Below are 24,468 nucleotides of genomic sequence, written 5' to 3' on the forward strand. Positions count from 1 at the left end.
CCCAGGATGCACTTCTGATAGCAGAGTAGCAGAGGACGTACGTGTGATATTCACTGTGGGTCTGTTTTACAATGTAGATAGATGTATGCTCAGTAAAAACACAATGAGTCAATGGGATGTTTTCAGTTTATTCAACAATAAATATTATTTATCCCTACAACAGTGTGATAAAATCATTTATATATACAGTCAACAGCACCGATAGATCTTTGTGATATCCAGACTAACAAAAGAAATTGAGACAGAAATGTAAAAGTGCACATCTTTAAATGAGTTAGTGATATTACCGTCTTCAGTCGCTGAACTGAACAAAGGGAATATTCATTGGTTTGATCCTTGAGTTCCTGTGTAGCACATCAGCATACACATAACAAATAGAAACAAAAACTCTTATTAAAAGATTATTGTTGTGTTAATGTCATTCAGTTATGTAATATTATTACACAGCGTCTCTTGCATATGCTTCAAAAAGCATAACTGCAACTAGATTAAAATGCATCAGGGGGAAAAATAGACACATCTCTCTGTGACACCATGTCAGCAAAACATAAACACAAGTGAATGAAATATTTCTTTTCTTAAATATCTGCCACAGAAGAGATAAACCTTTCAAACTCCATGTATAGAAATAACAGTCAGCTCTTGTACTGAGCTATTTATAAAAATGACCTCTATAGAAATCTGCTTGGCGGAGGCGTCTGGCGTTTCGTTGCAACCCAGTTTTCAGGAATCACTGCAGGCGATGAAACCAAAGGAACATTTTCCCTGAGAGGTCAAAATCAAAAATAGATGAAATAGCAAACAGTATTGAAAAATTAGGAAATGACGCAAAGAGATATAATGGAGAGCATTCCACAGTACCGGATTAACATAAAGTATTACAACAGGCAGGCAGCATTTCCACATTCAAGGAGATGGATGTCTGGGACAAAAGAACCTCAGTAATCCTCAGCAGTAACTCAATATCTAGTAACACGTGGGAATCAGTCATGTACTTTCATATCTGCTCTAGTGTTTTTGAGTTTATTCTCTATACATTTAACGGGTTGTTACCTGTGTGCATGTGTATTTAGCACCTCTGTGTGAACTGGAACCAAAGCAGAAAGCCCTCAGAGATGAGGCCCTCTGTCTTACCGCTTGTGCTAATTTAGAGAAACTGATATTGAAATGTTTAGAAATTTGCCCAATTTCATGAAATTAAAAGTCTAAGCCAATAAATTAGATTAGCTGCCACTCCACACTCCACTTTCTATTCCTGTTTCTAGATGAAGAGCAGGAGAATGTGGAACATTAACCTGACACACGCCCATGATCACAGCTTCCTTCCCAGATATAGAAGTCCTCATGAATCAATTGAATATCATCGTCTCTCAACTCTCTAGTTTAAAATGTGAAAACACAAGACTAAAAGCATTTGTATATAAAAGAGAAAGCCTGAAGATAAATATGGCACGGTGATGTTTGTCTGTGGGACGGAGGTGATGTGCTGCGTGTTGAATAATTTAATGTATATACATTCCATTTGCTGGGCGCTGTTTCCCAAAGCACCTTAGAGCGTGATGTGGGTCCCATATAGTTTAACCGCAGTGAGACTTTCAACTCAAACCCTGGCAGAGATAGTGCAACATCAACCACAGACAGGACTGCCATCCACTGAACCTGCTGCTTGAACTCTGTGTGTTTGGTCCGCCTCCATCGCAACACCACTGATTCCACATACTTCAGTTCCCAGTAGGTTTAGATGTCACTGTTCCCTCTTTGGAAGCATCTATCTTGTCATTGGCTTCTGCTTCATCCTCTTTAGGAGAGAACATCCACGCCAGAGCAGCCTCGGCCGTGCCGTCGCCGCTCTGGCGTGAGAAGCAGAGGAAGGTGGCCCAGACGAAGGCGCAGCAGCCGGTGAAGGTGGTCCGCACGTACAGAGGCACCAAGGCAAAGTTCACAAACTGAGGGAGGCAGAGAAAGATTACCGTGTGTCTATGTCAGCGTACCGGTACATCACATGTTCACATATCGCAACACAATCCAGATGTTTTTTATTGTGCAGTAGATTCTGTTGTTAGATGTCATACAGAACCTCTATTCTCTCATTTAAACTGCAGTATCAAGCACTCACTCTGTCAGCTTTGTGTTATTATGATATTCAAGTTTTGATTGGCAGGTTTGTCTTTCAGAATGTATCACATTATCACATAACGCAGCTGCAGAAATTAACGGACGATAAAGGAAATTTAAGATTTTAATGGTGAGAAAAAAAATCTGAGCTGAAAGGTCCACTTACTGAGCCACGAATCAGGTTCATCAATACGTTGTGTGAGTTAAGAATCATTAGTGGACCTTTGAGCTTAGATTGTCTTCACTGTGTATTATTTACACGGGTCAACGACCATGTTCATATTTACCTGCATAAATGGCCAGAACATAAGCCCCGTCTGAAAAGAGAGACAAACATATAAATAAAATGAAACACTTACAGAAACCCTTACTGGCACAGCTGACATCGACAATGACAAAAACATAAACCTTCAACTTTAGTGACACCAGGAGAGCTATCGGTAGAGAACTCCCAAAACCAAATAATACATTATAAATCCACCGCCTGCATACAAAACCTTCCAAACACATTGAGCATTGGTTTTGGACATGTGCGCACAGAGTGCACACTACAGCTTCTCCTTAACCGTCACAACATGTCAATGCTTGAAGGTGCTGCTAGCGGGACGAACACACCGTGACAGCCTGTCTCGCCTCCAACTCACCTTATACGTATTCAGGAATTTCTCTCTCCAGTCTTCAAAGATGTCCTCTTTGCCCTCCAAGAAGCTGAGACCTGGAAAATGGAAGGTTTAAAGACAGTGTAGGGGGACGATGAACACAGTGTGTGTGTCTCATAGCAGTCGGATAAATAATCACCGAGGAAATGTGGAGAAATGTTGCAACACATTCTCTTGTAAAACAATATCGACAGCAGGAACACTGTATTGCTTAAGCGTTAGCGTTATGAGATTTGTATTCATTTTGCTGTTCCGGTTTTCCGCTTTGCTTTTTGGCGACATATTGATATTACATCGTCATATCTTATGTATATTCATTTCGTGTTCTCTATAATATTGTGAAATTATAGTATTTTATAGGTGGAGGCTTCAAATAAGCCCAGTGGGCTTTCTGCCTCTTCCTGAACTGTGATATGATTTATCTCTGTTATATTTGTGTATTCTTTTTAACTGTGCAAACTAAAACTAAAAAACTGAACTGAGTAACTGTGTGTTTTCATATACTCGTTTGTATTTTTTGGCTATTTGAATGAAAGCCCACACTTAGTACTATACTTCTCTAATGTAATATGAATTGTAAAGGGAGCATTCAACTGTATTGTAAGTTCTCAGCATTTATTATGCATGTGTAATAATAATCCTGGTGATGGATGGTTCATATCCTCCAATTCTTAACTCCACCCCATGTAAAATATGAAATCTATCCTCCATTATCTGCTCAGTGATGACTGACATGTAACCTCTGCTCAGGGTTCACAGGACAGTGAACAACTGATCTTCACAGCACTGAGAGGTTACACATTGACAGCTATAAGATCTGTTTTGAAGTGAACCATTAACTGCCCGTCCCGTGGTGTCCCGGCCCTGCCCTGCCGTCCCACTACCCCCAATGACCTGTGTAGAAGACGCTGGTGGCCAGCGGGGCCGCTGTGGTCTGGTCCAGGAGCAGCTTCCTCAGCACCATTCTGATGGAATTCCCGGGAAACCTGCGCTCCAGGAAGCGCATCCAGAAGAAATTGAAGTTGCCATGGAAAGAGAACGCGACCACGGCCACGTTCCGCGTGTGTCTCCAGTCTATTTCCTCTCTGCGCGAGAACCACTGGTGGACGAAGTCCCCTCCGGCGAACAGACCGCCGTACAGCGTGACGTTGGTGGCCCACGGGAACCGGCGGACTTGTCTCAAAAACGCCTGTCGCATGATGTCACACGGACTGTGGCACAGTTGAGGGGTTAGTGAAATGTAAGGTGCTCAGATTAATGTCAGCTAAATGTGACACATTGCACCGACGTCATCTCCGTGTGAATATCTCCGTGGAAGAACAAACACTATCTTCCAGTCCGGGTTTCGATGGAGAAGGCTCACGAGGCTCATCCACGGCACAGTGTTTATACTCCTCGTGGAGTGTAGTGAGTAAAGTCAATCTCAGATCATGGGTTACTTGCTTGTCACCCACCATCCGGTCCGATACCCGGCACGGAACTTGCCAGTTTGACCACGCCCCTTTTTACGTAAAACTAACACACAGTTGGCTCCACGGCTGAAGGGCGGAGAGTGAAACTGAAAACCTGAAGCAGCCATGATGGTGGTTCAACCCGAGTATAATAAAACACTATCACAAGAGATGGTTATGGAGGAAAGGGACCTCTAGGGACAGACATGGAACATCTTTCATAAATATACTGCTGCCTAATGGACAAACTATGTAGGTCGACAAAATTACATAATAACATACATTATGTTATTACCATTTACATTTATTGAGCAACATGTACGGTATGTTCATCAGTTGCACTGAGAGCTTTAAGCACCTTGCAATCTCCTGAACACAACTGATGAAAAGGCCTTATTACAACACTTGAAAATAAAAAAAGACAAAGCAAAATCATATTGTTTGATAACAATCCACATCGTCCCTTGCAGATTACTCTACACATGCAGCGGAATGATGAAGTCAAATACATTCCATTGTCATCAGGAAGGTGCGTTTGTAGAGAAAAATAAACTTCGCTCAACTCTTTAACAATGCAGAGCGCAGCAATACGTTTTAAACTAAGTGCCAAAATAAACATATTTTTCATTGTCGTTGGAGCAAGTTGCAGCCAGAGTTGGTCACGCTTTAGATCATTCATATGGTTTCACATTTTCCACCTAGTAAATACATATTGTGCATACATTTCCATGGCATACTTAAGTTTAGTTTTAGATTGCAATACCTCCCAGAAAAACAGAGTTAAAACTTGCTTGGGATCGGCCAGCTTCGACTTCCTGGCGACACAGTAACTGATAAACATATGAAGGCAAATAAATGAAGAAGTTGCTTGAGTGTACTGCTGTGCGCTGAACGATGGATGCATGCAAGTTAGGAAGTGAATAGAAAAAAAATATGCTTTGGAAAAAGTGCAACCATAGTTTTGGGGCTAAAAAAAAAAAAAATTCAAAAAGGAAAAGTAAGTATTTTTGAACTGGACATAAGACAAAAATGTCAAGTATAGTAGGACTTTAACCGTGACTTACTGCAACACAGCAGATGGTATACGCTGCAGACTTGACACCATCTCCAAATGAATTGTTACAGGCACTAACAGAACCACGTGTACCTTCTCTACTCTTTCCGCTGGACCAGCCAGATGAGTCTGGAGAGCCATTCAACATACACACAGCATGCTCCAGCCAGGGGCTACCTCCATGTTAAGACACAATGAACAAAATACAGACAATGGGTGGATGGGTCACAGTGTATCCATCGAGCTGAGAGGCAAAAAACAGTCAGGTTCCACGGAGAGGTCCAGTGAGAGATACGAGTAGAGCTCTATGACTAAACAGCTCTCTCCCAGTCCCCCCTCTCAGTCCTGTGGTAGAGCTGAGGCTGACCCCCGGGGAACAGGCTATCAGAGCTGGGGTGGTCTAACAGGAACTGGATGGTGGTCTTCATGTGCTGGACAAAGTGTGGCGGCTCAGCCAGCGGAGAGGTGGACAGGTACTGCGCAGGGGAGAGAAATACCAGAGTCAAAGTCTGCATCATGTCACTGCTGGACTGCTGCTTCACACTCATTTTGGGAGTTTTAAGAGGGCTTGAATGAACAATAGGGACAATAGGGACTTATAACAAAGGATGAGGCAGATTGTCTTTATAGGAGCAATACCTCCACATTCCTTTACCTTTAAAATTGTGTCATCATTTTGTGACAACCAGAAGGCAATATCCAAATTTGAAGACCACTTGCAAGGCCCGATTTTAACAAGCCCTCGACTTGAGTCATATATGTCTGCCATCTGCAAGAAGAAGAAGAAAAACTTAAATTGTATAAATGATCTTTGCATTGACATTGTGACCTTTTAAATTTACTGAATAAAACAATTACCAAAGTATCAATTCTAGGGGAAATCAGTATTCTTTTCTTGTTGATGATTATAATCTCGTAAACAATAGTTAAACATGTGGCTATGAGTTTTTGGATGAATGTTTTTGTGCCATACTAAAATGTCCATAGAGTACCTGTCCCCCAGTGAAGGTCCTTGCCGATCGCAGCTCCTCTGCAGGTCCTTTATGATTGAATGACGAAGGGAACACTTCCCCCGTTTTAACATTTACACCTGTGCAGAAACAGACATATATATATATATATATATATATATATAAACATATATATAAACAATATACTAGAGGACACATGCCATGAAAGCATTGCTCTCACTCTGTAGCATATTCATCACTTACCTATTCCATACACTACAGGCCGGTGAGTTCCATCAACAACGACGTCATTCATTTCTACAAACACAGAGAACAGAAGGGTAAACCGGACGAAGGCGTAACTGGTAGAATACTTGTAAACAACTGTAAATAAGTATCAAAGTTACCTGTGATGCAACATGTTTCCAGATGAATATCCTCTTTTAGTTTCTGGAACGCTGCTGTAAAGCAAAAAGAGTATTTTCACATGTTACGAAGCTTAACTGCTGCCAGCATAACATTAGAAGAAGACACAAGGCAATTTGAAAGACTATACCCAGTGTGTTGAGGCTGAGTTTATGGGATGTTTCTGACTCATCGTTAAATCCCCCGGCAAGATGGAGCTCAAGTCTGCATGATGATAAGCAAAGTAAAAGGAAATAAAGATCCCTGAACAGGATGTGCACTTTTATATGCGTGTTTATCTGTGTGATTCCTACCTGCCCTCCTTACTGAAGTTACTCAGTGACGTCACCGCCTTCACAAGGAGCGGGACCTCAGACCAGGTGCTGGAGCCGTCACAGTGAGCGAGGCAAACGGCTCCACTTCCTAAGAAATAATAAAACATGCTCTTACCTAACTATACACACAGGCTAGAATAAGGCACACAATATGAATCCAATGAAAGGAATGTTACCGGTGTGTCGCAGCACAACCAGATGGCAGGTGGTGGCATCACCAGATCCAATGACTGAAACGCTGTCTGAGAGGTACAACAAAAGGCAGGTGTCGTCATTATGATGCTGAACGGTTCACCTAGAGTACGATCTAGGAGTTAGACACCAACAAATGTTGTGGTTCTAGATTTCATACCAAACGGCCCAATCAAGAAAGAGTCAAAACATGTATTGTGGCTGAACTTACTGCATTAAAGACTACTCTCCTAAATAATAAGGGACTGTCACAATAACCTCTGTGTGTGAGCAGAGCAACACAAAGGGCTGATATTCAGATGATGTGTTCCCATCGTGAGGCTCTACTTACCGTCTGCTGGTGTTGTTGCAGCAAACTCTCTTTGTTGGACATACAACAGGCACTTTGGGTCGACATCAACAAGTGGTTTGGAGCTAAATGTTCTTGCATTTTCCTGTGACACAAAAGTAAAAAATAAATGTATTACTTTAAAAAAAAAAAAAAAACATGAGGCTATATTAATCATTAGTGTTACACCAGACTGTAAACCTTCATCTTTGGGATTTTATTGCTCTTATATTATTTGACAACAGAATTTAGTTAGATATTTGTCATAGAAAAGGAAAACGTAGCCCTATCTTTCAACAGATGTAAGAAACGACTCACTGAAATGTTAGAAGTGTAAAAACAATAAACGCCCCCTCTTTAAGTTACCGTCAAAACGATTCTCAATTAAGACCAGACAGAACTTTAAAATATTGTCAATTAAGTCAGCCATCAGGTGTGTTGTATTACTATTTTATGTCTTATTTAGTAGTTTTTAAATTTAATTTTAGGACACACACACGGAATTTACAAGTCGCTAACGTTACACTTCTTTAGATGTAAGACAATCACATGATAGTTTGTTGTATTATCCCCGACTGATTATTGTCTGCCACCACATGTCACACCCAAATCCCGTTCATAAATCGAATAACTATGTCGCTTTATCGTTAACAGCCACTCTGTCATTAAACGATGAACCGATACTTACTGCTAACAGTATCTCAGTAAGCTACATTCAGCCACACTTTCATGAAACAAACCTGTAAATGTGGATATTTGTCGAACAGCTCCGCTGTCGAGCTTATGCGGTCAAGTCCTCTATTTTGAATTAGCAAAGGCATTTTCTTAAGGTCCACTTTAATGTCAGCTGCTAATCATGCAATTATAAAGACCGTAACTTCATATTTGATGGCTTACTATCTCATATTAAAACTACACATAACGCAGTAACTGAAAATCCAAATAATGGGAGGGAACTTCCTGAAGGCTTTCTTCTTCTACGGTTCCAGACTCGCAGTTTCTGACACAGCGCCACCAGTTCTGTTAAAAAGCACGCATGCGTACAAGAATCATATTCACGTATATTACTTAGGGAACATTTGTACGCAGTGTCCGTACTACCGAAACGAAGCTACGTAGAAGTACTAGTTGAATGTACGTCGCCAAAGAGGGGAGAGACGGGAGGAGGGGTTAGTTTAGCCAACGTTACGTGTGACGCATACAAATAGCGTTTACCACATTCCGTATTTCTGCGTAGTTATCGGCTAATAGACTCGTTTTGCGAGCGAAAGTAACATTTTCTAACAGCGCACAACGCAAACAAACCGGTGGAAAACGTTAAAACTTAACCGCTACGTTACAAATATCGCGGAGAGGGTTTACTTGTTTTCGTCAACATGAGAGGGGGTTCCTCGTATGGCGACCGCGGACGTGACAGGTAACGTTAAGTTTGTTGTTCATATATGGAAATAAAACACACATATATATGTGTGTATATATATATATATATATATATATATATACACCACAGCATTCGTTGCATAATGTCGAGACGGCACAGGCAGTTTGACCCGGAGCCATGGCAGTATTCTCTCAAACAACGCAACACTGAAGTAGTGAGGCGCAAACCTGCTGAAGGCCTCTCTCCAGGTTGTAGTCGCTTCCACTAAACACGGCACCGGGTAAAGGTCGTGTTGACACCAGAGTCTGTTGGCTGGAGCACAAACGTTTACTCGTTTGTTTCTTATGTTCCACATTAAGCATAATTATCAATTATATGGTTATGGTGAACCCTCCGGACTACAATAATATTACTGTCACCTAAAACACGCAGCTGAAGATCATCACACTAAATTGGTTCTACAATTTCTGTGACGTTTATGTACCTAATCCGGACATTTGAACTCATAAACTGGACATTATAATTTACAAATGCAAATTAGTAGGTCTAATGTTTAAAGTCTGCTTGTGGATTTGGTTAAATACAGAATTACAACTCGGGTGAAGACTTCATGAGAATCATAAGTCTGCACATAGAGTGAAGTCTGACGTTGGTTACAGACAAACTTAATATACAGATAGAAATCATCACACATGATCTCTTTGGTGACAATAGTAAATGCAGTGTTGACACACAACCTGCTGACAGTTAGTTATTGGCATGATGTAAGCAACGGTGTCAACTATAGAGCACATTTCTGGAGGCAATGCCTTGCTCATTACCCAGTGCTCTTATATCTCTCTCTCTCTCTCTCTCTCTCTCTCTCTCTCTCTCTCTCTCAGGCCACGGTTTGGGGGCATGAGCAGTGGGGGTGGGGGTCGCAATGGACCCCCACCTATGAAGTTTGGGAATCCAGGTGAGCGTCTCCGCAAGAAGAAATGGAACCTGGACGAGCTTCCGAAATTTGAGAAGAACTTCTATTCTGAACACCCGGAGGTCCTACACATGAGTCAGGTAAATTGTTATATTTTTACTCTCGCACGCACAAACAATGAATCATAAAACATGCATGGAAAGTGACAGAGTTACGCATATTTCAATGCCCGTCATTTAAAATGAGTTCGATCATATATCATCATATGTGTTGTAATTGCAGACTATTTACAAACAATAACACATTTAAACCGAATATAATGTCTCCTCATAATCATACTTTTTTGCTGAATCAGAGTAGTTTCTCACCATGTCCGAATGTCTGTTTCTTCTTTCTCTGTATCATATGTAGCATGATACGGAAGAATTTCGCAGAAAGAAGGAGATCACCGTCAGAGGCACTGGCTGTCCAAAGGCGATCCCTGCTTTTCACCAGGCGCAGTTTCCTCGTTAGTAAACCGTACAATACTCAAACTATAATGTCTGTACGGTCTAAATGACCTGTTGCAGTGTTAACAAAATGTGTCTAACAAGGACTCGTGGTATGTTTACAAGAAGAACATATCGACTGATAGTGTTCGGGATTGTGCTGTGGATGGAAAGTCTGAAAGATGGAAACCAAAGAAAGAGTCCAGAGTGTAACTGTCTTTCTTCTGGCAGAACATGTGATGGATGTGCTGATGCATCTGAACTTCAAGGAGCCAACAGCAATCCAGTCTCAGGGCTTCCCTGTGGCCCTGAGTGGGAGGGACATGGTGGGGATCGCACAGACGGGCTCCGGAAAGACACTGGCTGTAAGGCTGCCTGGCCATCATCCTGCATGATGACGACATCTAGTTATAAAAAGCTTATTCATGTAGTTCTGGTATCCCTGGCTGCACGAGTGGTTGGTGCATGAGGCCCAATGTTTAATACAGTCTAAAAAAAAATGTGTTTTTAGAAAGGATGAATTGGTTTGCTTGATTTCCTTGTATCCAAGTATTTACTTGCCGTTTGTCTTTATTTTTATTTCCCTGCAGTATCTTCTTCCTTCTATTGTGCACATCAACCACCAGCCTTACCTGGAGAGGGGAGATGGCCCAATTGTGAGTGCAAATTACACTTGTGTTACATTAGATAGTGGTTTGTCTAAAGCATACAGTGTGGGTGTACAATCAGCCTGCGAAACCTTCCTCAATCCTCTTTGACCGCTCTTCATAGTGTCTGGTGTTGGCCCCAACCAGAGAGCTGGCTCAACAGGTTCAACACGTCGCTTACGAGTACGGCAGGGCGTCCCGTATCAAAAGCACCTGCGTCTATGGCGGAGCACCCAAAGGACCACAGATTCGAGACCTCGAGAGAGGTGGGTGTGGTTGTAGACGGGCACGTGCTGTAGATGATTCAGAATAGTTCAAAAATCATCTTCAACATATACGTACTTGTGTATTTATGAGTACTTTCCAAGCTTGATAAAGTTGAACAAAATATTTAATTAATGAAAAAACACAGAGCTGTATCCTGAACACACACACACGCTTGAGCATCTAATAATAATAATATGTGTTGTTTTAAACTATGTTGATCTTGTATGACTGTAGGTGTTGAGATAGTTATCGCCACACCTGGTCGCCTCATTGACTTCCTGGAGAGTGGGAAAACAAACCTGCGGCGCTGCACCTACCTGGTGCTGGACGAGGCCGACCGCATGCTGGACATGGGCTTTGAGCCGCAGATACGCAAGATAGTCGAACAAATCAGGGTGAGCTCAGTTCAGACTGCTGATCTAAAATGATCACGTGACTTATTAATATAAAAGTATTTTAAGTTAAATCATTTGCATGCTCTCTGTCTGTCTGTCTCGCTCTCTCTCTCGCTCTCTCTCTGTCTGTCTCGCTCTCTACGTCTCTCTCTCTCGCTTTCTCTACATCTCTCTCTCTGTGTCTGTCTGTCTCTCTCTCTCTCTCAGCCTGATAGACAGACTCTGATGTGGAGCGCAACCTGGCCGAAGGATGTTCGGCAGCTTGCCGAGGACTTCCTGAAGGACCACGTCCAGATTAACATTGGCGCTCTGGAGCTCAGTGCCAACCACAACATCCTGCAGATAGTTGACGTCTGCATGGACTCTGAAAAGGACCAGAAGTAAGTGACGAGACACGTGACCTTAAATGACGTTATGTCATGAGTATCTCATCAGCTACTATAATAGTATTACAGAACACAAGCTTATCCTCTCACACGGTTGAAAACGAGCTCAGTGCCGCTGATGTGCTACGATTGTTTGTCCCCGTCTGCAGACTGTTTCAGCTGATGGAGGAGATAATGGCCGAGAAAGAGAACAAAACCATCATCTTTGTGGAGACGAAGAAGCGTTGTGATGAGCTCACCAGGAGGATGAGGAGGGAAGGGTGAGAAATGACTATGATGACTTTAGTACTAGGATGAATTATCATCAATATTTGACAGACAGAAGCTAATCTTCATTGTGTGTTTCTTTGTCCAGATGGCCAGCCATGTGTATCCATGGAGACAAGAGCCAGCCAGAGAGAGACTGGGTCCTTGTTGGTAAGAATAACTGTAACTCAGTAATACTGCTTCCCTCCGTTGTTCATATATCATCTCACAACGACTGCTCTTCAATCGGTGAAGGCACTAGTTTTCATGTTAGTTGTTTACTGTCGCCTGCGTTGAGTGAGTGCAGAGGACTTCCTTGTCTAGTTCCTCCTAACATTGTGTTTCGTCCTGCAGAATTCCGGAGTGGTAAAGCTCCGATACTGATCGCTACCGACGTGGCCTCTCGTGGTCTGGGTATGTCTGCTCACATGCACAGTTAAAGCTGCACAATCTCTCACATGATTGTCTGTTTGCTCATTCTTTCAGCATTCTTCTGTGAATTATATATATTTTTTCCCCTATAATTAATAGTAAGTGTATTTCACACTTATGGAGTAACACTCACCAGAGTTAATCTGACTATTTGACCGATAGGTAAGTATGCTACAGATGAGACAGGCTATATCTGGCAAAGTCTGCCAATGAAACGGGGTAAAAACAAAATGCATTTCTCATTCAGATTAAATGTATGATTATCTGCCTTTGACTATTGTCTGGTTGATATTATAATGGGTATCGCACTCTGTGGTGTCTCCCTCACTATTACAACCTGACAGTTTAACGTAACCCTAGTGCGGAGGCTGCAGGCCTGCTGGGTTTACAGTCTGTGTCTTGTTCCTTACAAAGCTTCCTCTTTGGCACCGTGTGAGCCAGATGCTGCTGCTGCACACCTTTTCTTCTCCTTTATAGTGGCAGTACAAATTTTAAAGAAGATGCTGCTCATATGACCCGTTCTTCCACATATTCAATCATAAATTGTATTGCATAGTGAATCTTTTCTTCACTGATATGATTCATTTGAGTAGGACAGCGTCAGCTGAATTGTCAGGAAGGCTGTGATGGCGATCTAATTTGTTGGCAGGATAAATGTGAGAAGGGGGGATGAGTAAAGTGACTTTGACTTGCTAAGATCCCTATGACCGTATCCTTGTTCTTTTTTCCCCTCTTCTCCTCCCAGGGTTTGGCAGCACACGGCAGCTGTAACAGTCTGCGCTGCTGTCCCTTCCCCGTCAGTCACGCTAAAGTAGAAGCTTGGCTAGTTTTAGAGGGGTTAAAGCCCTCTTATTCCTCTTGGGTAACTAAGATCCCCCTGCCCAGTATTGTCAGAGTTTTAAATCCAACGAGCCTGCCTTGGGAGAAGCCTGAGGTTCCTGTATGTCTGCCCAACGGTCCGTCCCGAAAAGCAGACAGACAGGGGAGAGAGAGTTAGATGGGCTCGTCTGGATCCAGTCCTGGCCAGGGTCTGAGGAGGGTCCTGCCATGCAGTTGCGTGTGTTTAACGGTTCTGCTCCCGTCTGACCTTGCTGGTGAGGGATGAATCCTGTCTCCCTCCCCCTCAGCCCCTCACTATAAACCAGGACTGATCAGGGGGAATTCACTACCTTTGTAAAAACGACATGACGGGGGTAAGTACCTCACCGCCCCTTTCTCTTAACTCCTCCATGAGCTCACCATACATTCAGGTACTTCCATCGTGCTCACATTGTAGTCAAAAGAAGAGCACAGTTTTAATCGGGCACATGGTTATTCTGTTATTCAGTAGGTCTCGCTTGGTGAAATGACCTCCCGCTGTCATGATGGAGGGGAAAAGGTGCTGTCAAAGCCCCACGTCTTATGTAATACCAAACAGCCTCCAATTGTCACACATGTTGACCAGTACTCATATCGATGTGAAGATTATGAAGCCTTAACATCACTTCTGTACAGCTTGGTGTCAAAAACCTGAAGTCAACTTCAGATGTAACTGTATGTAGGATTTAAAGTAGTTATAATGGTGGTTAACTGAAATGAATATTTGGATTTTTTTTCTCGGTGATAAAGCAGGTAAGTTACTCTTTGTTTAGATTTTTGTTAACAATAAATACATTTTACATACAAACCATCAGCTCTTTTATTGGTAGAATGATGAATGTTTTCTCCAGAAGCTCCCCCCCCCCCTCTGTGACATTATCACATCTCTTCCCTTTCCTCCATGCTGTCAAACCAATTGCTTTTTATCCAAAAGATGTGGAAGATATCAAGTTCGTCATCAACTATGACTATCCCAACTCCTCTGAGGACTACGTCCACCGTATTGGACGTACGGCCCGCAGTTCCAACAAGGGGACCGCCTACACCTTCTTCACCCCGGGGAATTTGCGGCAGGCCCGAGACCTGGTCCGGGTGCTGGCGGAGGCCCGGCAGGCCATCAACCCGAAACTGCTTCAGTTCGTGGAGTCGGGGCGTGGTGGAGGAGGAGGCGGTAAGAACAACTTGGTACATCCCAGTCCGTCATGCTGTCAAATGGGACATAATAATTCTGACTTTACGTTTGTTGTTTGTTACAGGTGGCAGAATGCGCTACCGTGGCAGCAGCTCCAGCTACTCTAACAACATGTACCAGCAGGGGGGGTGTGATCGCCGCATGCACACCGGTGGTGGTGGTGGTGGTGGTGGTGGCGGCGGCGGCGGCAAAGACAGCCGCAGTAGCTACGGCCGCAACGACCGTGATGGAGACCGCTCCACTTCCTCTTACAGGGGCAGAGGCCGGGATCAGGGGAATAGCCACAACTCGGGCTCAGATCACTACCAGAGTTACAGTGGCAGCGGGGGTTACAACTCCCGCAACGGAGGCCAGGTCAGCGGAGGTCAGGAGAAGTCCAGCCAGCCGCAGGGTCAGTTTGGCCAGCCTCCTCCTCCTCCTTCATTATCAGGGGGGTTCCCGCCTCTGATGACTCAGCCGTTTGCCCAACAACAGCAAACGGTCATGGGCTTCATGGGGCAACCGGCGTACCCTTTTGGTTCTCCACCCGCTCCTCCTCCGGGCCCTCCACCTCCCAGGAAGTAGAATTACGAGCAGGAAGCACCGAGTTAATTTGCGCTACTTAGTGTGTTCGAAGAGTAATTTTAGCTTTTACTCTCCAACTCTTTCCTTCTCCAGGAGTTAAGGGCTTATATCTCTCAATTGTGTAATACTTTTTTGATACAAGTAAACCTAAAACTTTTACCTTTCTTTCCAACCTTAACTCAACCGTGTACCATGGAACACGTTTCTTGTTTTTTGTCCCTCTCCAGTTTAAGCTGCGTCGGGACTAGATTACAATGAAAACTAGCCTCAGTGGTACGTGGTGGAAAGTGCTGCTTATGGGAATGTTTGATTTCTAGTATCCACCGTCTCAGTCCGGAGTCATGTCTCGCTCTCTGCTTTTATTAAAGCTAGACCTTTTTTACCCTTTTTGTTTAAGGTTTTGATTGTCATTATATTTTGGGTTGTTCTTCTAAACACTGAAGCAGTGCATCCAAGTTGTGAATCTTATTCCATAGTTTTGATAACGTGCAACAATTATTTTTTTGTTAGATTTACTCTATTTCCTTGTTCCTTAAGCAAGACGAGTGTGTTTCTATGTACTTGTAACTGTTGACTCCCATGTTGATTTAATAAGCAGATCAGCTGATGCAGACCTGTTTTCTGATGGATTGTGAACTAGATTAGTTTGTTGCTTAGTTTTGTCTTTCATTCAACTATTTTTTTTCTTCATAAATAAAAAAGAATCAAAACTATTTTCTACTCTGAAAGTTATTGGTCAAATTATTTATACATCCGGTAGATTTGCCATACAAATGACTTTATTTGCCTTAAATACACATTTGTAGTACATTCTCAATTTGTATCCAGCAGTATGTACATGTATGTAAATATACATCATGGCATGAAGCTTTTATTTACATTGGGAGCACAAATGGAAAAGACAAATACACATATACTGTAAGTAGAGGCCTTGTTACTTTTAGTTGTGTAACAATCTTAAACATTTGGATCCAATTTAGTTGATGGACTCACGTTGGGTTTTATGTGATGTGTCTAGTTCCTTAAGTTGTTTTTCTTCTTGCCAGTCAAAATGACTGTCTGAGGTCCAGTCTGATGACGCACTTGAAAGAACAGGTTTGCATGCACAGTGCTTGTTCATGACTTTCTGCAGTGTAGAGGTTATGAAGTATCTCAGTAAAAGATGACGGGGATTTGTCTCTGTAATAGGTTTTGTAAAGGAGCTCTGCAATAACCCGTTACTTTGTAGCGTACCCCTAAATACACCTCAATGAATACTACACCGAGGCATGAAATGCCTACAAGACGAGTGCCCCGTCTCATGTCTCAGGCAATTGTTTTAGGTCGTGGGAACGGTGCGATAGCTGGTTGAGTAACTAATCTATCAGTGCAGACAGGGATGACAAATCACAGGTGAGTTAATACCTTCAGACCAAGAAATCTGTTAAAAAGGAAGAGCCATCGTCGCCGTCATCTCCACAGACTGCAACATTCAGAATTGATCATCTGATTTGTGCTACTGCAGTCAAATAATGGGCCGCTATTCATCCTAAAGAGGAAAATGCAATAAACTTGTAGGCAATGACTAAAGGCAAATATGTGCATGTGTGAACAAGATAAACCTGTTACAGTCCCCTCAATGCATAGTTCACAATAAGTCGTGCAATGTTCATAATTTGCAATCAGCTTGAGCAACGGAGGACTGAAAGGTGCTGACTGAGGCTACTGTTTGTCTCATTATTGCTCTCTTCTTTAAGTCCTGGACAGGTTAGCGGTGGAGCTGTAAGTAAATGAAATGTCTCCTTCACAGTGTTGTGAAACAGCCCATCACTATGATTAATGGCACTGTGAGATGATCCTCCATAAGAAATGCAACACCTGAACAGAATCAATATCACTCAGTTGGTAATTCTGAAAGTGATCCCTCGTATCATGAACTGAACCTTCAGCTCTGTTGTAGTTACACACATTTTGAGTTTCACAATCGTATTCCTCAGGTGGAACCAGTCTGCCTCCAATCTCATTTTATTTGAATCTTTATGACACTTAGTGCTCCAGTCAACTCAATGGCCGTGGTTATAAGGACGGTTCTGGAACATCATTAGATGCGTCACGGACGTGGACGTATGAAAACAGAAACAAAGATCAAACTAGTCATCTGGATACATATATGTACAAGAGCAAATGAAAATCAACCGTTTCATCTCAGGCACGTGTGGTAGAATCAAACCGTGTGTACGCAACGTCAACTCAGGACTTCACGCGTCCCTCTTTGGGTCGATCAACAGTAGAAAGGCAGCAAATGAGAAAAGACAATGTATTGTGATATGAAATGGGTTCATGTGTAAAATAAAACAAAATAAGTGCATGATAGTTCATGCTGTGTAAAATAACAAAACTAAAATTCTGAGTGAAACATAACATAAAAAGTGTCCCAATCGTTCAAAAATAAAGAAAAGTGCAGAAATGAAAAGCTAAATTTCAGTATTTTAACGGGCAGATGTTTCGTACCCTTCCTTCGTAGTCCTTCACAGAAGACATTGACAACTTATTAAACACCTGTGCTCCTGTGACAAGTCTGCTGCTTGTCACAGCGTAGACGACATAAATATTAAAACCAAAGCAATACTTAAAAACTGTACCACTTCCTCATGTATGCTACCAGGAGATACCGTCTCCACTGAATAGAAGGGAAAAGCACTTCAACAATTTCAAAGTGATCATTCAATTTAGTTTCATCTTTTCCAGATGCAACTCAAGTGATTTGCTAAAAGTTTAGCAAGCTAGCATCCGACTATTACACCCACTGAAGCTGCTCTTCCTTCAACACCGATGAAGTGCCGACACAATTCATTCATCATTTGATAGGAAATTAATTCAAATTCTGATAATCATGTTATTTATCAGGTAAAAATACAAACTACTCCAGATCATAGGGTGAATACATAGAGTGTTTTGGCTGTTGGTCAGACTGTAAACATCACTTTAAGCATGTAACCGACTTTAAGTTTAACTGAAAAGTATTATTGATGCACCGAAAGAAAATAATGATTTGTTTCAACCCTACTCTGACCACCGTCGGACACACAAACTGTGACAACACTCTGAATGTGGGACATCTTTGCTCATGCTGTCCAAAGTAAGGAATGCATTAGACAGTTGCTTTACAGTTGAGAAATAATGTCAGACATTTGTAATTCCCAAAAGTCACTGCATTGAATCAATGTTTTGCATTGGAATGATTGTTGGAAGAAGAAAGAAAATTCTACAGTACGAAACACAGGAACGCGGAGATGATTGAAAAAGGACAGGAAGGCGCGAAGGAAGGCACAAGGTAGAAGCTGGTTCCCACAACTGGTCTCGCGTCAGTTTGTATTACCAAACCACAGTCTGAAACCACTGAAGTGTAAAGAGGCAGTCTCATCTCGAGCCAGTGAAGAGGGACAACTTCGACCTAAATCTAAAGGAAGCAGCAGATCAGATGACAGGAGGCTGGTTCTTCTCCCTACAGGTTCCCCCAGCTGTTTGGAGGCGGGAACTGGTCCACGTCGCCAGATTCATCGTGACATTTGTCCCCCAGGTTAAAGGTCAGCTTGTACCGCAAACGCACTTTTTCCTGAAACACAAGAGGAAAAAAAACATCAGTTTCCTTGGAAACAAAGAAAAAACGTCTCAGCTTACGTTCAGTGTTTATCACCAAAATGCAATTTTGGGGGGGGGGGGGGGCACCTTGTGAGGGTTAGCCAACAGCAGGATCTGTGTGATGGCGGCTGGAGGCAGGATGGGACTGAAGGCTGCGAGCTCGGTGCTAGAGGGAGGCTGCAGCTTTACTTTCATCACCTATCGGCACATCCACACAAAAATCACGATACGCACAAATAATACTTCAGTCGAGAAGACGTCGTTTCCACCAGATTGCCCTAAACCGACCTTTGGTACAGCTGCCTGAAAGCGGATGTTGGCGACAGGAATGGGGGCCGAGGACAGCATGGAGATGATCACCACCAGCACGTCAGACCGTGACGGAGGACAGTCGCGGGCAAAGGTGAACAAAACACGGAGGCTGTGTTTGTCGAATACAGTCACTGGTAATAAACTGCCTGAAATATATGTGCAGACAAAAACAGAACATGATGCAGAGAAATAAAAGAGAGAAAACTGCACATATGACCAAACCAGGCGTCACTATTGGGCCCGGGCTTACTGCTCATGCTTACTAGGTTTGATTGCTTCCAGAGGCACCGTGACGTCAGATAGAGAGATGTTGTCATAGGGGTCAGTAGCAGCCGATGAGCCTCTCTCTGCAGCTGCGAGACTGAGATTGGAGAGGAGGAGAGTGTCCGGCTGCTCTGAATGGACAGCCAATGTGGGCCCCGGAGGAGGAGCGGGACCAGCGGAGAGGATGGCGGTTCCATTAGGAGCCGGTCTAGAGCTGGCGCTGCACTGGCTCTGCAGATCTCGTAAGGAGACTCTGGATCGAGGTTGGAGCTTATCCCTAGATGTTGAGGAACATGTTATTCAGGGCTATGAAGGGTTAGTGCATCAGACACAGACATACTTCCTTCTGTCAAACAATGAAGAACTTTAAAAAGGTTATTCATTCCATCTACTCCAGTTTATTTACCATTTGACCTGCTGGCTCTGTGGGGGTAAGGACTGCTGTAACAATGTCTTCCCCAACATCTCCAGCTCTTCCATGGGTTTAGGAGGAGCAGTGCCCCCCCCCTGCTGGTGCAGCTTGTGGTGTTTGGACCACAGCTGGTTGCAACACTGCAGCAGGGACAGATGATTCTGTGCCATCAGAGGACTGAGAGAACAAACGGAGGGTTTGAATTTGCCTTTCAAAGAGTTCATGAGAAGATGGAGATGATTGAAAATGAAAATCAGTAGAAGTATCTAACGCCGTACGTTTTTGCTAAGTTATTTTTAGTCAGACATTTTCTTTGAATTTGACATATAATGGCTTCAATGTGAGCAGGACGGTATTATCTTTCAAACTGCACCTGGAAATTGTTCTGCGAGTCGAGGCTTTCCGTTACATTCAGTCCTAGGAAATAAGAGACAACAAAGGTGAACTCAAACAAACCCCGAATACAATATCACGTTAGAAGCAAGACAAGAGTAGTGAATGTTTCTAGTGAAGCTGTGAATGTGTGGAGCTCTTTTTGTTGGTCGAGGCAGATGTGGCCTGCCTCTGAGGATCATCAGCCAACAGGAGGGCCACACACCGAGCTCACTCTGCTGACTCGACAGTTTTTGACTCGTTACAAAGTTAAGCGTAGTAATCCACCTTTGCGTTTACGAGCCAGATGAGTTTATTTTGTGCTTACCTAGTGACATGAGCTCATCATCCAAGAGGCTGATGCCCATGTTCTGAGTCAGGCTCTGGAGGCTGGAGGGCCCCGTGTTGACTGACGCGTTAAGTCCCATCAAGTCTACGAGTGCTGAGCTACTGCTGCCTGTTTTGGACAGAGGAAACACATCTGTGATCTTATAGTCTACAGACGTGTTTGGAGAATTTGTTGATCGAGCTTAGCAAACACGGATAGAAGCCAAATCACACGCAGGCACCTACCTGGTTGTGAGGGCGAGGTTAAGCCATCCTTTGACACATCCTCTCCTTTTACCAGCTGCCTGTACAGGTTGATGACCTGAGTCAGGTTGTCATTGGCCTGCAGGATATCGGCTAGAAGCAGAGAAAAGGCTCATTAGCAACACCGACCTGGTTTCACGCTTTGAAAATGGGCCTGAACTGCTTATTCTGCCTTTTCTAATACGACACACTGTCAAAGTCATGAGGTCAGCGACCTTACCTAAAGCATCGTCACTATCCTCTGTATCACTCGCTAACCGGAATAGTGTAGGCCTCATCTTCTCACAGCGCTGGTAAAGATCCTGTGAACGGACACATGTTAAAAAACACTGAAACCACACCTGCAGTGGGCGGCACAAGCAGAATGACGAGACTGTAGCTGCAGCTAATGTGCTGAGCCGTGCTAACCTTAATGAGCTCCTGGTTGCTCTGGGAGCAGCTCTCCTTGCTGTAGCCCTCCAGCAACTGGCTCAGCAGGCTGACACTCTCCTTCACCTCCTGGATGGCGTTCAATCGCTTCGATACCTTCTCGACACGCTTTTGGTCCTGGGAAAAAAAAAAAGAAAAAGGGGCGATAGGATCTCACAATGAGTCACGAGTCAATATAACGTATAATGGTAATAAAAAGCTATATTACAGTTTAGGAATATACCTATACTATTATAATATTCAACCAAATGTGTTCAACATCAGAGAAACAAGTTTCACTTTAATACATTCTTACTTGTGTTTCATCACATCTAGGTCAAAACCTGGATTATTAATTGGATATTCAGCTTTTCACATCTGCTGTCAATGTTGAAGTAGATTGAGGTCATAACTCATAAAGCATTAAACACTACGATAATCAACCAAAAAATTGTTGAAAAGGCCTTGAAATTAATATCCGGGTGCATTAATGTTATCATGAGACATAATGTGGCGTTTCTTTTGTGCAAACGGTGGAAAAACATGTCAGACCACATACTGTACAGCACATAAACAACACCAGTGACTCACCTCCTGGACCATTTCCTTAATGAGCTTGTTTGCTGCTCTCAGATCTTCTTGGTGGCTGCTGTTCAATAAGCGAGACAGCATCTACAAACACAGGATAGGACAAAAGAGGGAGAGGAAGAGCACTTTGTAAACTGTTGGTTCCTTGAGGATTTTCCCAGGAGTTAAACTTCAGAACATTTATTTTAGAAATTCTTTTGAAACCCTGTTCAAATTGATGGGCGCCTGGTCGTCACTCATACCTTGGATTTCTCCTCATCCTCAAAGAGGACATTTTTTTCTCTGGGTGGAGGAGGTGGGAGGGGCTTGTCATCAGGAAGCTCAGGATCCAGCTTGACAATGCCTGGAAGAGAGCCAGGACACCTATTAACCTCACATGTAAACAGCTCGGCCACGTCTGGGTCATCCGGGTCACTGCCGGCTCAGAGTCCTCTCCGTGACACATGTGTGATACTGGTGCTATGACATTGTTCTTGACACTTCTGTTAGATAAAGAGTCGGATGCATTCTGTCAAAATGCATCACAAACCAACACACTACAGATATGGTTCTTACACAACATGTAGATCACACTACATTCAACTAAGCATGACTAAGGACATTCGTCTCATGTTTGTGGCTCATCACCATAAAAAGGAGAAGCGACACTGCCTTGTACAAAACACTGTTTGTTAATGCAAGGAAAATATCAGGAACCAAAAAAAAAGCATTCATAAACCTTCTCCAGCGCCCGATCGCCCAGCACTTGTGTTCTGGTGGTGGGAGGAAACATGCAACATGCAAACATCACACAGAAAGGCCCCTTGTGGGGATTGAACAGTGCTAACCACTCGTCATGTTCTCTTCTTGTCCTGAAGCGCTCACCCTGTTTTTTCAGCATCTGATAGGCGTCTGCTATCTTGGTCTCATCGGGCATCCTCACTGTCCAGCTGTACATGATTTCTAACACCTTCTTCTTCACTGGCTCTGGAGCCCGGGCACCCAAATACTGCAGAAAAGAGCAAATTCATGTTTTGATTGTCAATGTAAAATGTGTTTATGCTTGAACAACAACTGGATAGATAATCTGATTCCCGTAAGGTTTTCCTAAACACTAACAAACTGCTTCCACTGGTTCACAAAATAATTACATTTGCAGCCAAACAGGTATGTCGGCATGAAAGACTGGGATCATTACCTTCGGTGACACCACTTTGATGAGCTCATTGAGAAAGCGAAACTTTCCCACCTCACTGTGAAATCGCTTTCCACAGTTCTTCATGCACGTCTCCAGAACCTGGGAATTGTGTAATTGTTTGTTTTTACATTTGTACAGACAAAGCCTCCACAAAAAACAACCTTCACTGTAATAAAACAATGACAAGTGGCTTCCAATGTGGCGTTCTGCCGACCGTTACACTTATTAGCTTACCATTAGCGCTTGCATAGCCTCCCACTCCTGAGGAGACTGGATTTTGTGGGCCAGAAGTCTGGTTGCAAGCTGGGGACTGATAGAGAACAACATGCAACTGTCAATGCAACACAGCAATTTAAAACATGCCATAACAAACACATAATTTGGCGAGTGTGAAGCATGTGAATGTGACTGGTCTGACGTGTTTCATGTTGTGATGAAATATGATGTAGCTTGTGTGACGTTTTCTACGGAGCTGTGAAACTGGATTAAACCAAGTTGTTAGTAGATCAACCACCACTGGCACAGTGCCGATTTGAGTCTGCAGTTTGTACATGGTGCTTAACAAATATGTACTCTGAAATGGTGTAGTGCGTTTATCATCATCTCACCCTTCTGGTTCATCGTTGAGCTGATCACAAAAGCCCTTGACATTGTCCCAGTCGGTCTCCTTGTTCAACGGGTTGGTGGCCTTGTCTGTGCAAAATGAAAATGCATTTTTATAAATTCTGCATCTGCTATGTTTCACAACTCTAACACTGCTGCGTTGTGTCGGATCGTGAAGTCTGTCAAACCTTCTATGTGTCAAACGTCTCGTGACAATTCACACTGGCATTTTACAGCCGCACATTTGAGAGTCTGACTAAGCGCCTCTCAGCAGCTGTAGCCTCTGGCTGTTTGCTAAATGTACGAGTTCTGTGGTTTGGAGCAGCTGAAGAGAGTTGGTAGTCGTGTGGCTGAATCCTGTCACGTTAACCGGTTAAATCAGACGCATAGTACCGTCATGGTTCCTGGTTTTGGGTTCGTTCAACTGGCTTGTTTTGGCCAGGAAACCGTCAGCAGCTAACTAGCTGATGTTAGCAATCAAATGGACGTTTGAATTAATTGAGCGTTAATCATCATGTTCGTGTGGCATCACTAACCTCGACATGTCAACAGTAAACATAATATGAGCTCAGAATACGATCGCCTCACAGCAGATGTGTTAACAGTTACTGAGTTTGTTCCCTATCGACAACTGCACTTTTTAAATTTGATGACATTCGCTCTCTAGATTCTCTAATAAATATCTTCCCTCCGGAAAGTGCGATGGCCGACAGTAACACATTTAGACTGACAACATGTATCCGGGTCCCTTAAAGCGGACTGGCTATCGCTGTCCGTCCAGCAGTTCATCTGATTGTACAGTATAACGACTTACTGATACGAGACTGGAGGGTCGCCTCATCCGGAGGCGCCGCCGCCATCT

The 24,468-nt window shown here is 43.2% G+C and overlaps 4 protein-coding genes across 4 annotated transcripts; 1 reads left to right on the forward strand and 3 right to left on the reverse strand.

Annotated features, from left to right (window-relative positions):
* Positions 1-114: 114 nt before the first annotated feature.
* On the reverse strand, positions 115-4,580 carry LOC116392997 (mpv17-like protein). Its single transcript, XM_031864871.1, has 4 exons — positions 3,669-4,580; positions 2,760-2,830; positions 2,403-2,432; positions 115-1,946 (listed from the first exon to the last, which is right to left on the reverse strand). Exons 1-4 carry the CDS (start codon positions 3,970-3,972, stop codon positions 1,722-1,724), a joined length of 630 nt encoding a protein of 209 aa, XP_031720731.1. The 5' UTR covers positions 3,973-4,580; the 3' UTR covers positions 115-1,721.
* A 101-nt stretch (positions 4,581-4,681) lies between these two features.
* ntan1 (N-terminal asparagine amidase) lies at positions 4,682-8,455 on the reverse strand. Its single transcript, XM_031864870.1, has 10 exons — positions 8,230-8,455; positions 7,493-7,595; positions 7,146-7,211; positions 6,949-7,057; positions 6,786-6,859; positions 6,637-6,690; positions 6,494-6,547; positions 6,272-6,369; positions 5,935-6,048; positions 4,682-5,755 (listed from the first exon to the last, which is right to left on the reverse strand). Exons 1-10 carry the CDS (start codon positions 8,308-8,310, stop codon positions 5,591-5,593), a joined length of 918 nt encoding a protein of 305 aa, XP_031720730.1. The 5' UTR covers positions 8,311-8,455; the 3' UTR covers positions 4,682-5,590.
* Positions 8,456-8,658: 203 nt separating this feature from the next.
* LOC116392824 (probable ATP-dependent RNA helicase DDX17) lies at positions 8,659-15,971 on the forward strand. The gene is made up of 13 exons (XM_031864594.1): positions 8,659-8,906; positions 9,752-9,923; positions 10,195-10,291; positions 10,503-10,636; positions 10,862-10,927; positions 11,043-11,184; positions 11,420-11,580; positions 11,788-11,960; positions 12,116-12,226; positions 12,322-12,383; positions 12,567-12,626; positions 14,437-14,673; positions 14,759-15,971. Exons 1-13 carry the CDS (start codon positions 8,866-8,868, stop codon positions 15,256-15,258), a joined length of 1,956 nt encoding a protein of 651 aa, XP_031720454.1. The 5' UTR covers positions 8,659-8,865; the 3' UTR covers positions 15,259-15,971.
* A 1,275-nt stretch (positions 15,972-17,246) lies between these two features.
* LOC116392823 (ADP-ribosylation factor-binding protein GGA1-like) lies at positions 17,247-24,467 on the reverse strand. Its single transcript, XM_031864593.1, is given in 18 exon segments — positions 17,247-18,853; positions 18,967-19,077; positions 19,168-19,337; positions 19,455-19,732; positions 19,862-19,962; positions 19,964-20,044; positions 20,241-20,284; positions 20,568-20,696; positions 20,813-20,923; positions 21,051-21,132; positions 21,239-21,376; positions 21,830-21,910; positions 22,069-22,169; positions 22,691-22,814; positions 23,004-23,102; positions 23,238-23,313; positions 23,612-23,696; positions 24,421-24,467. Coding segments are annotated over 18 exon segments (1,968 nt in total). The 5' UTR covers position 24,467; the 3' UTR covers positions 17,247-18,742.
* Between the last annotated feature and the right edge of the window lies 1 nt (position 24,468).

This window comes from Anarrhichthys ocellatus, unplaced genomic scaffold, assembly GCF_004355925.1.
Source record: "Anarrhichthys ocellatus isolate YVR2014 unplaced genomic scaffold, GSC_Weel_1.0 scaffold31, whole genome shotgun sequence".
Lineage (NCBI taxonomy): Eukaryota > Metazoa > Chordata > Actinopteri > Perciformes > Anarhichadidae > Anarrhichthys > Anarrhichthys ocellatus.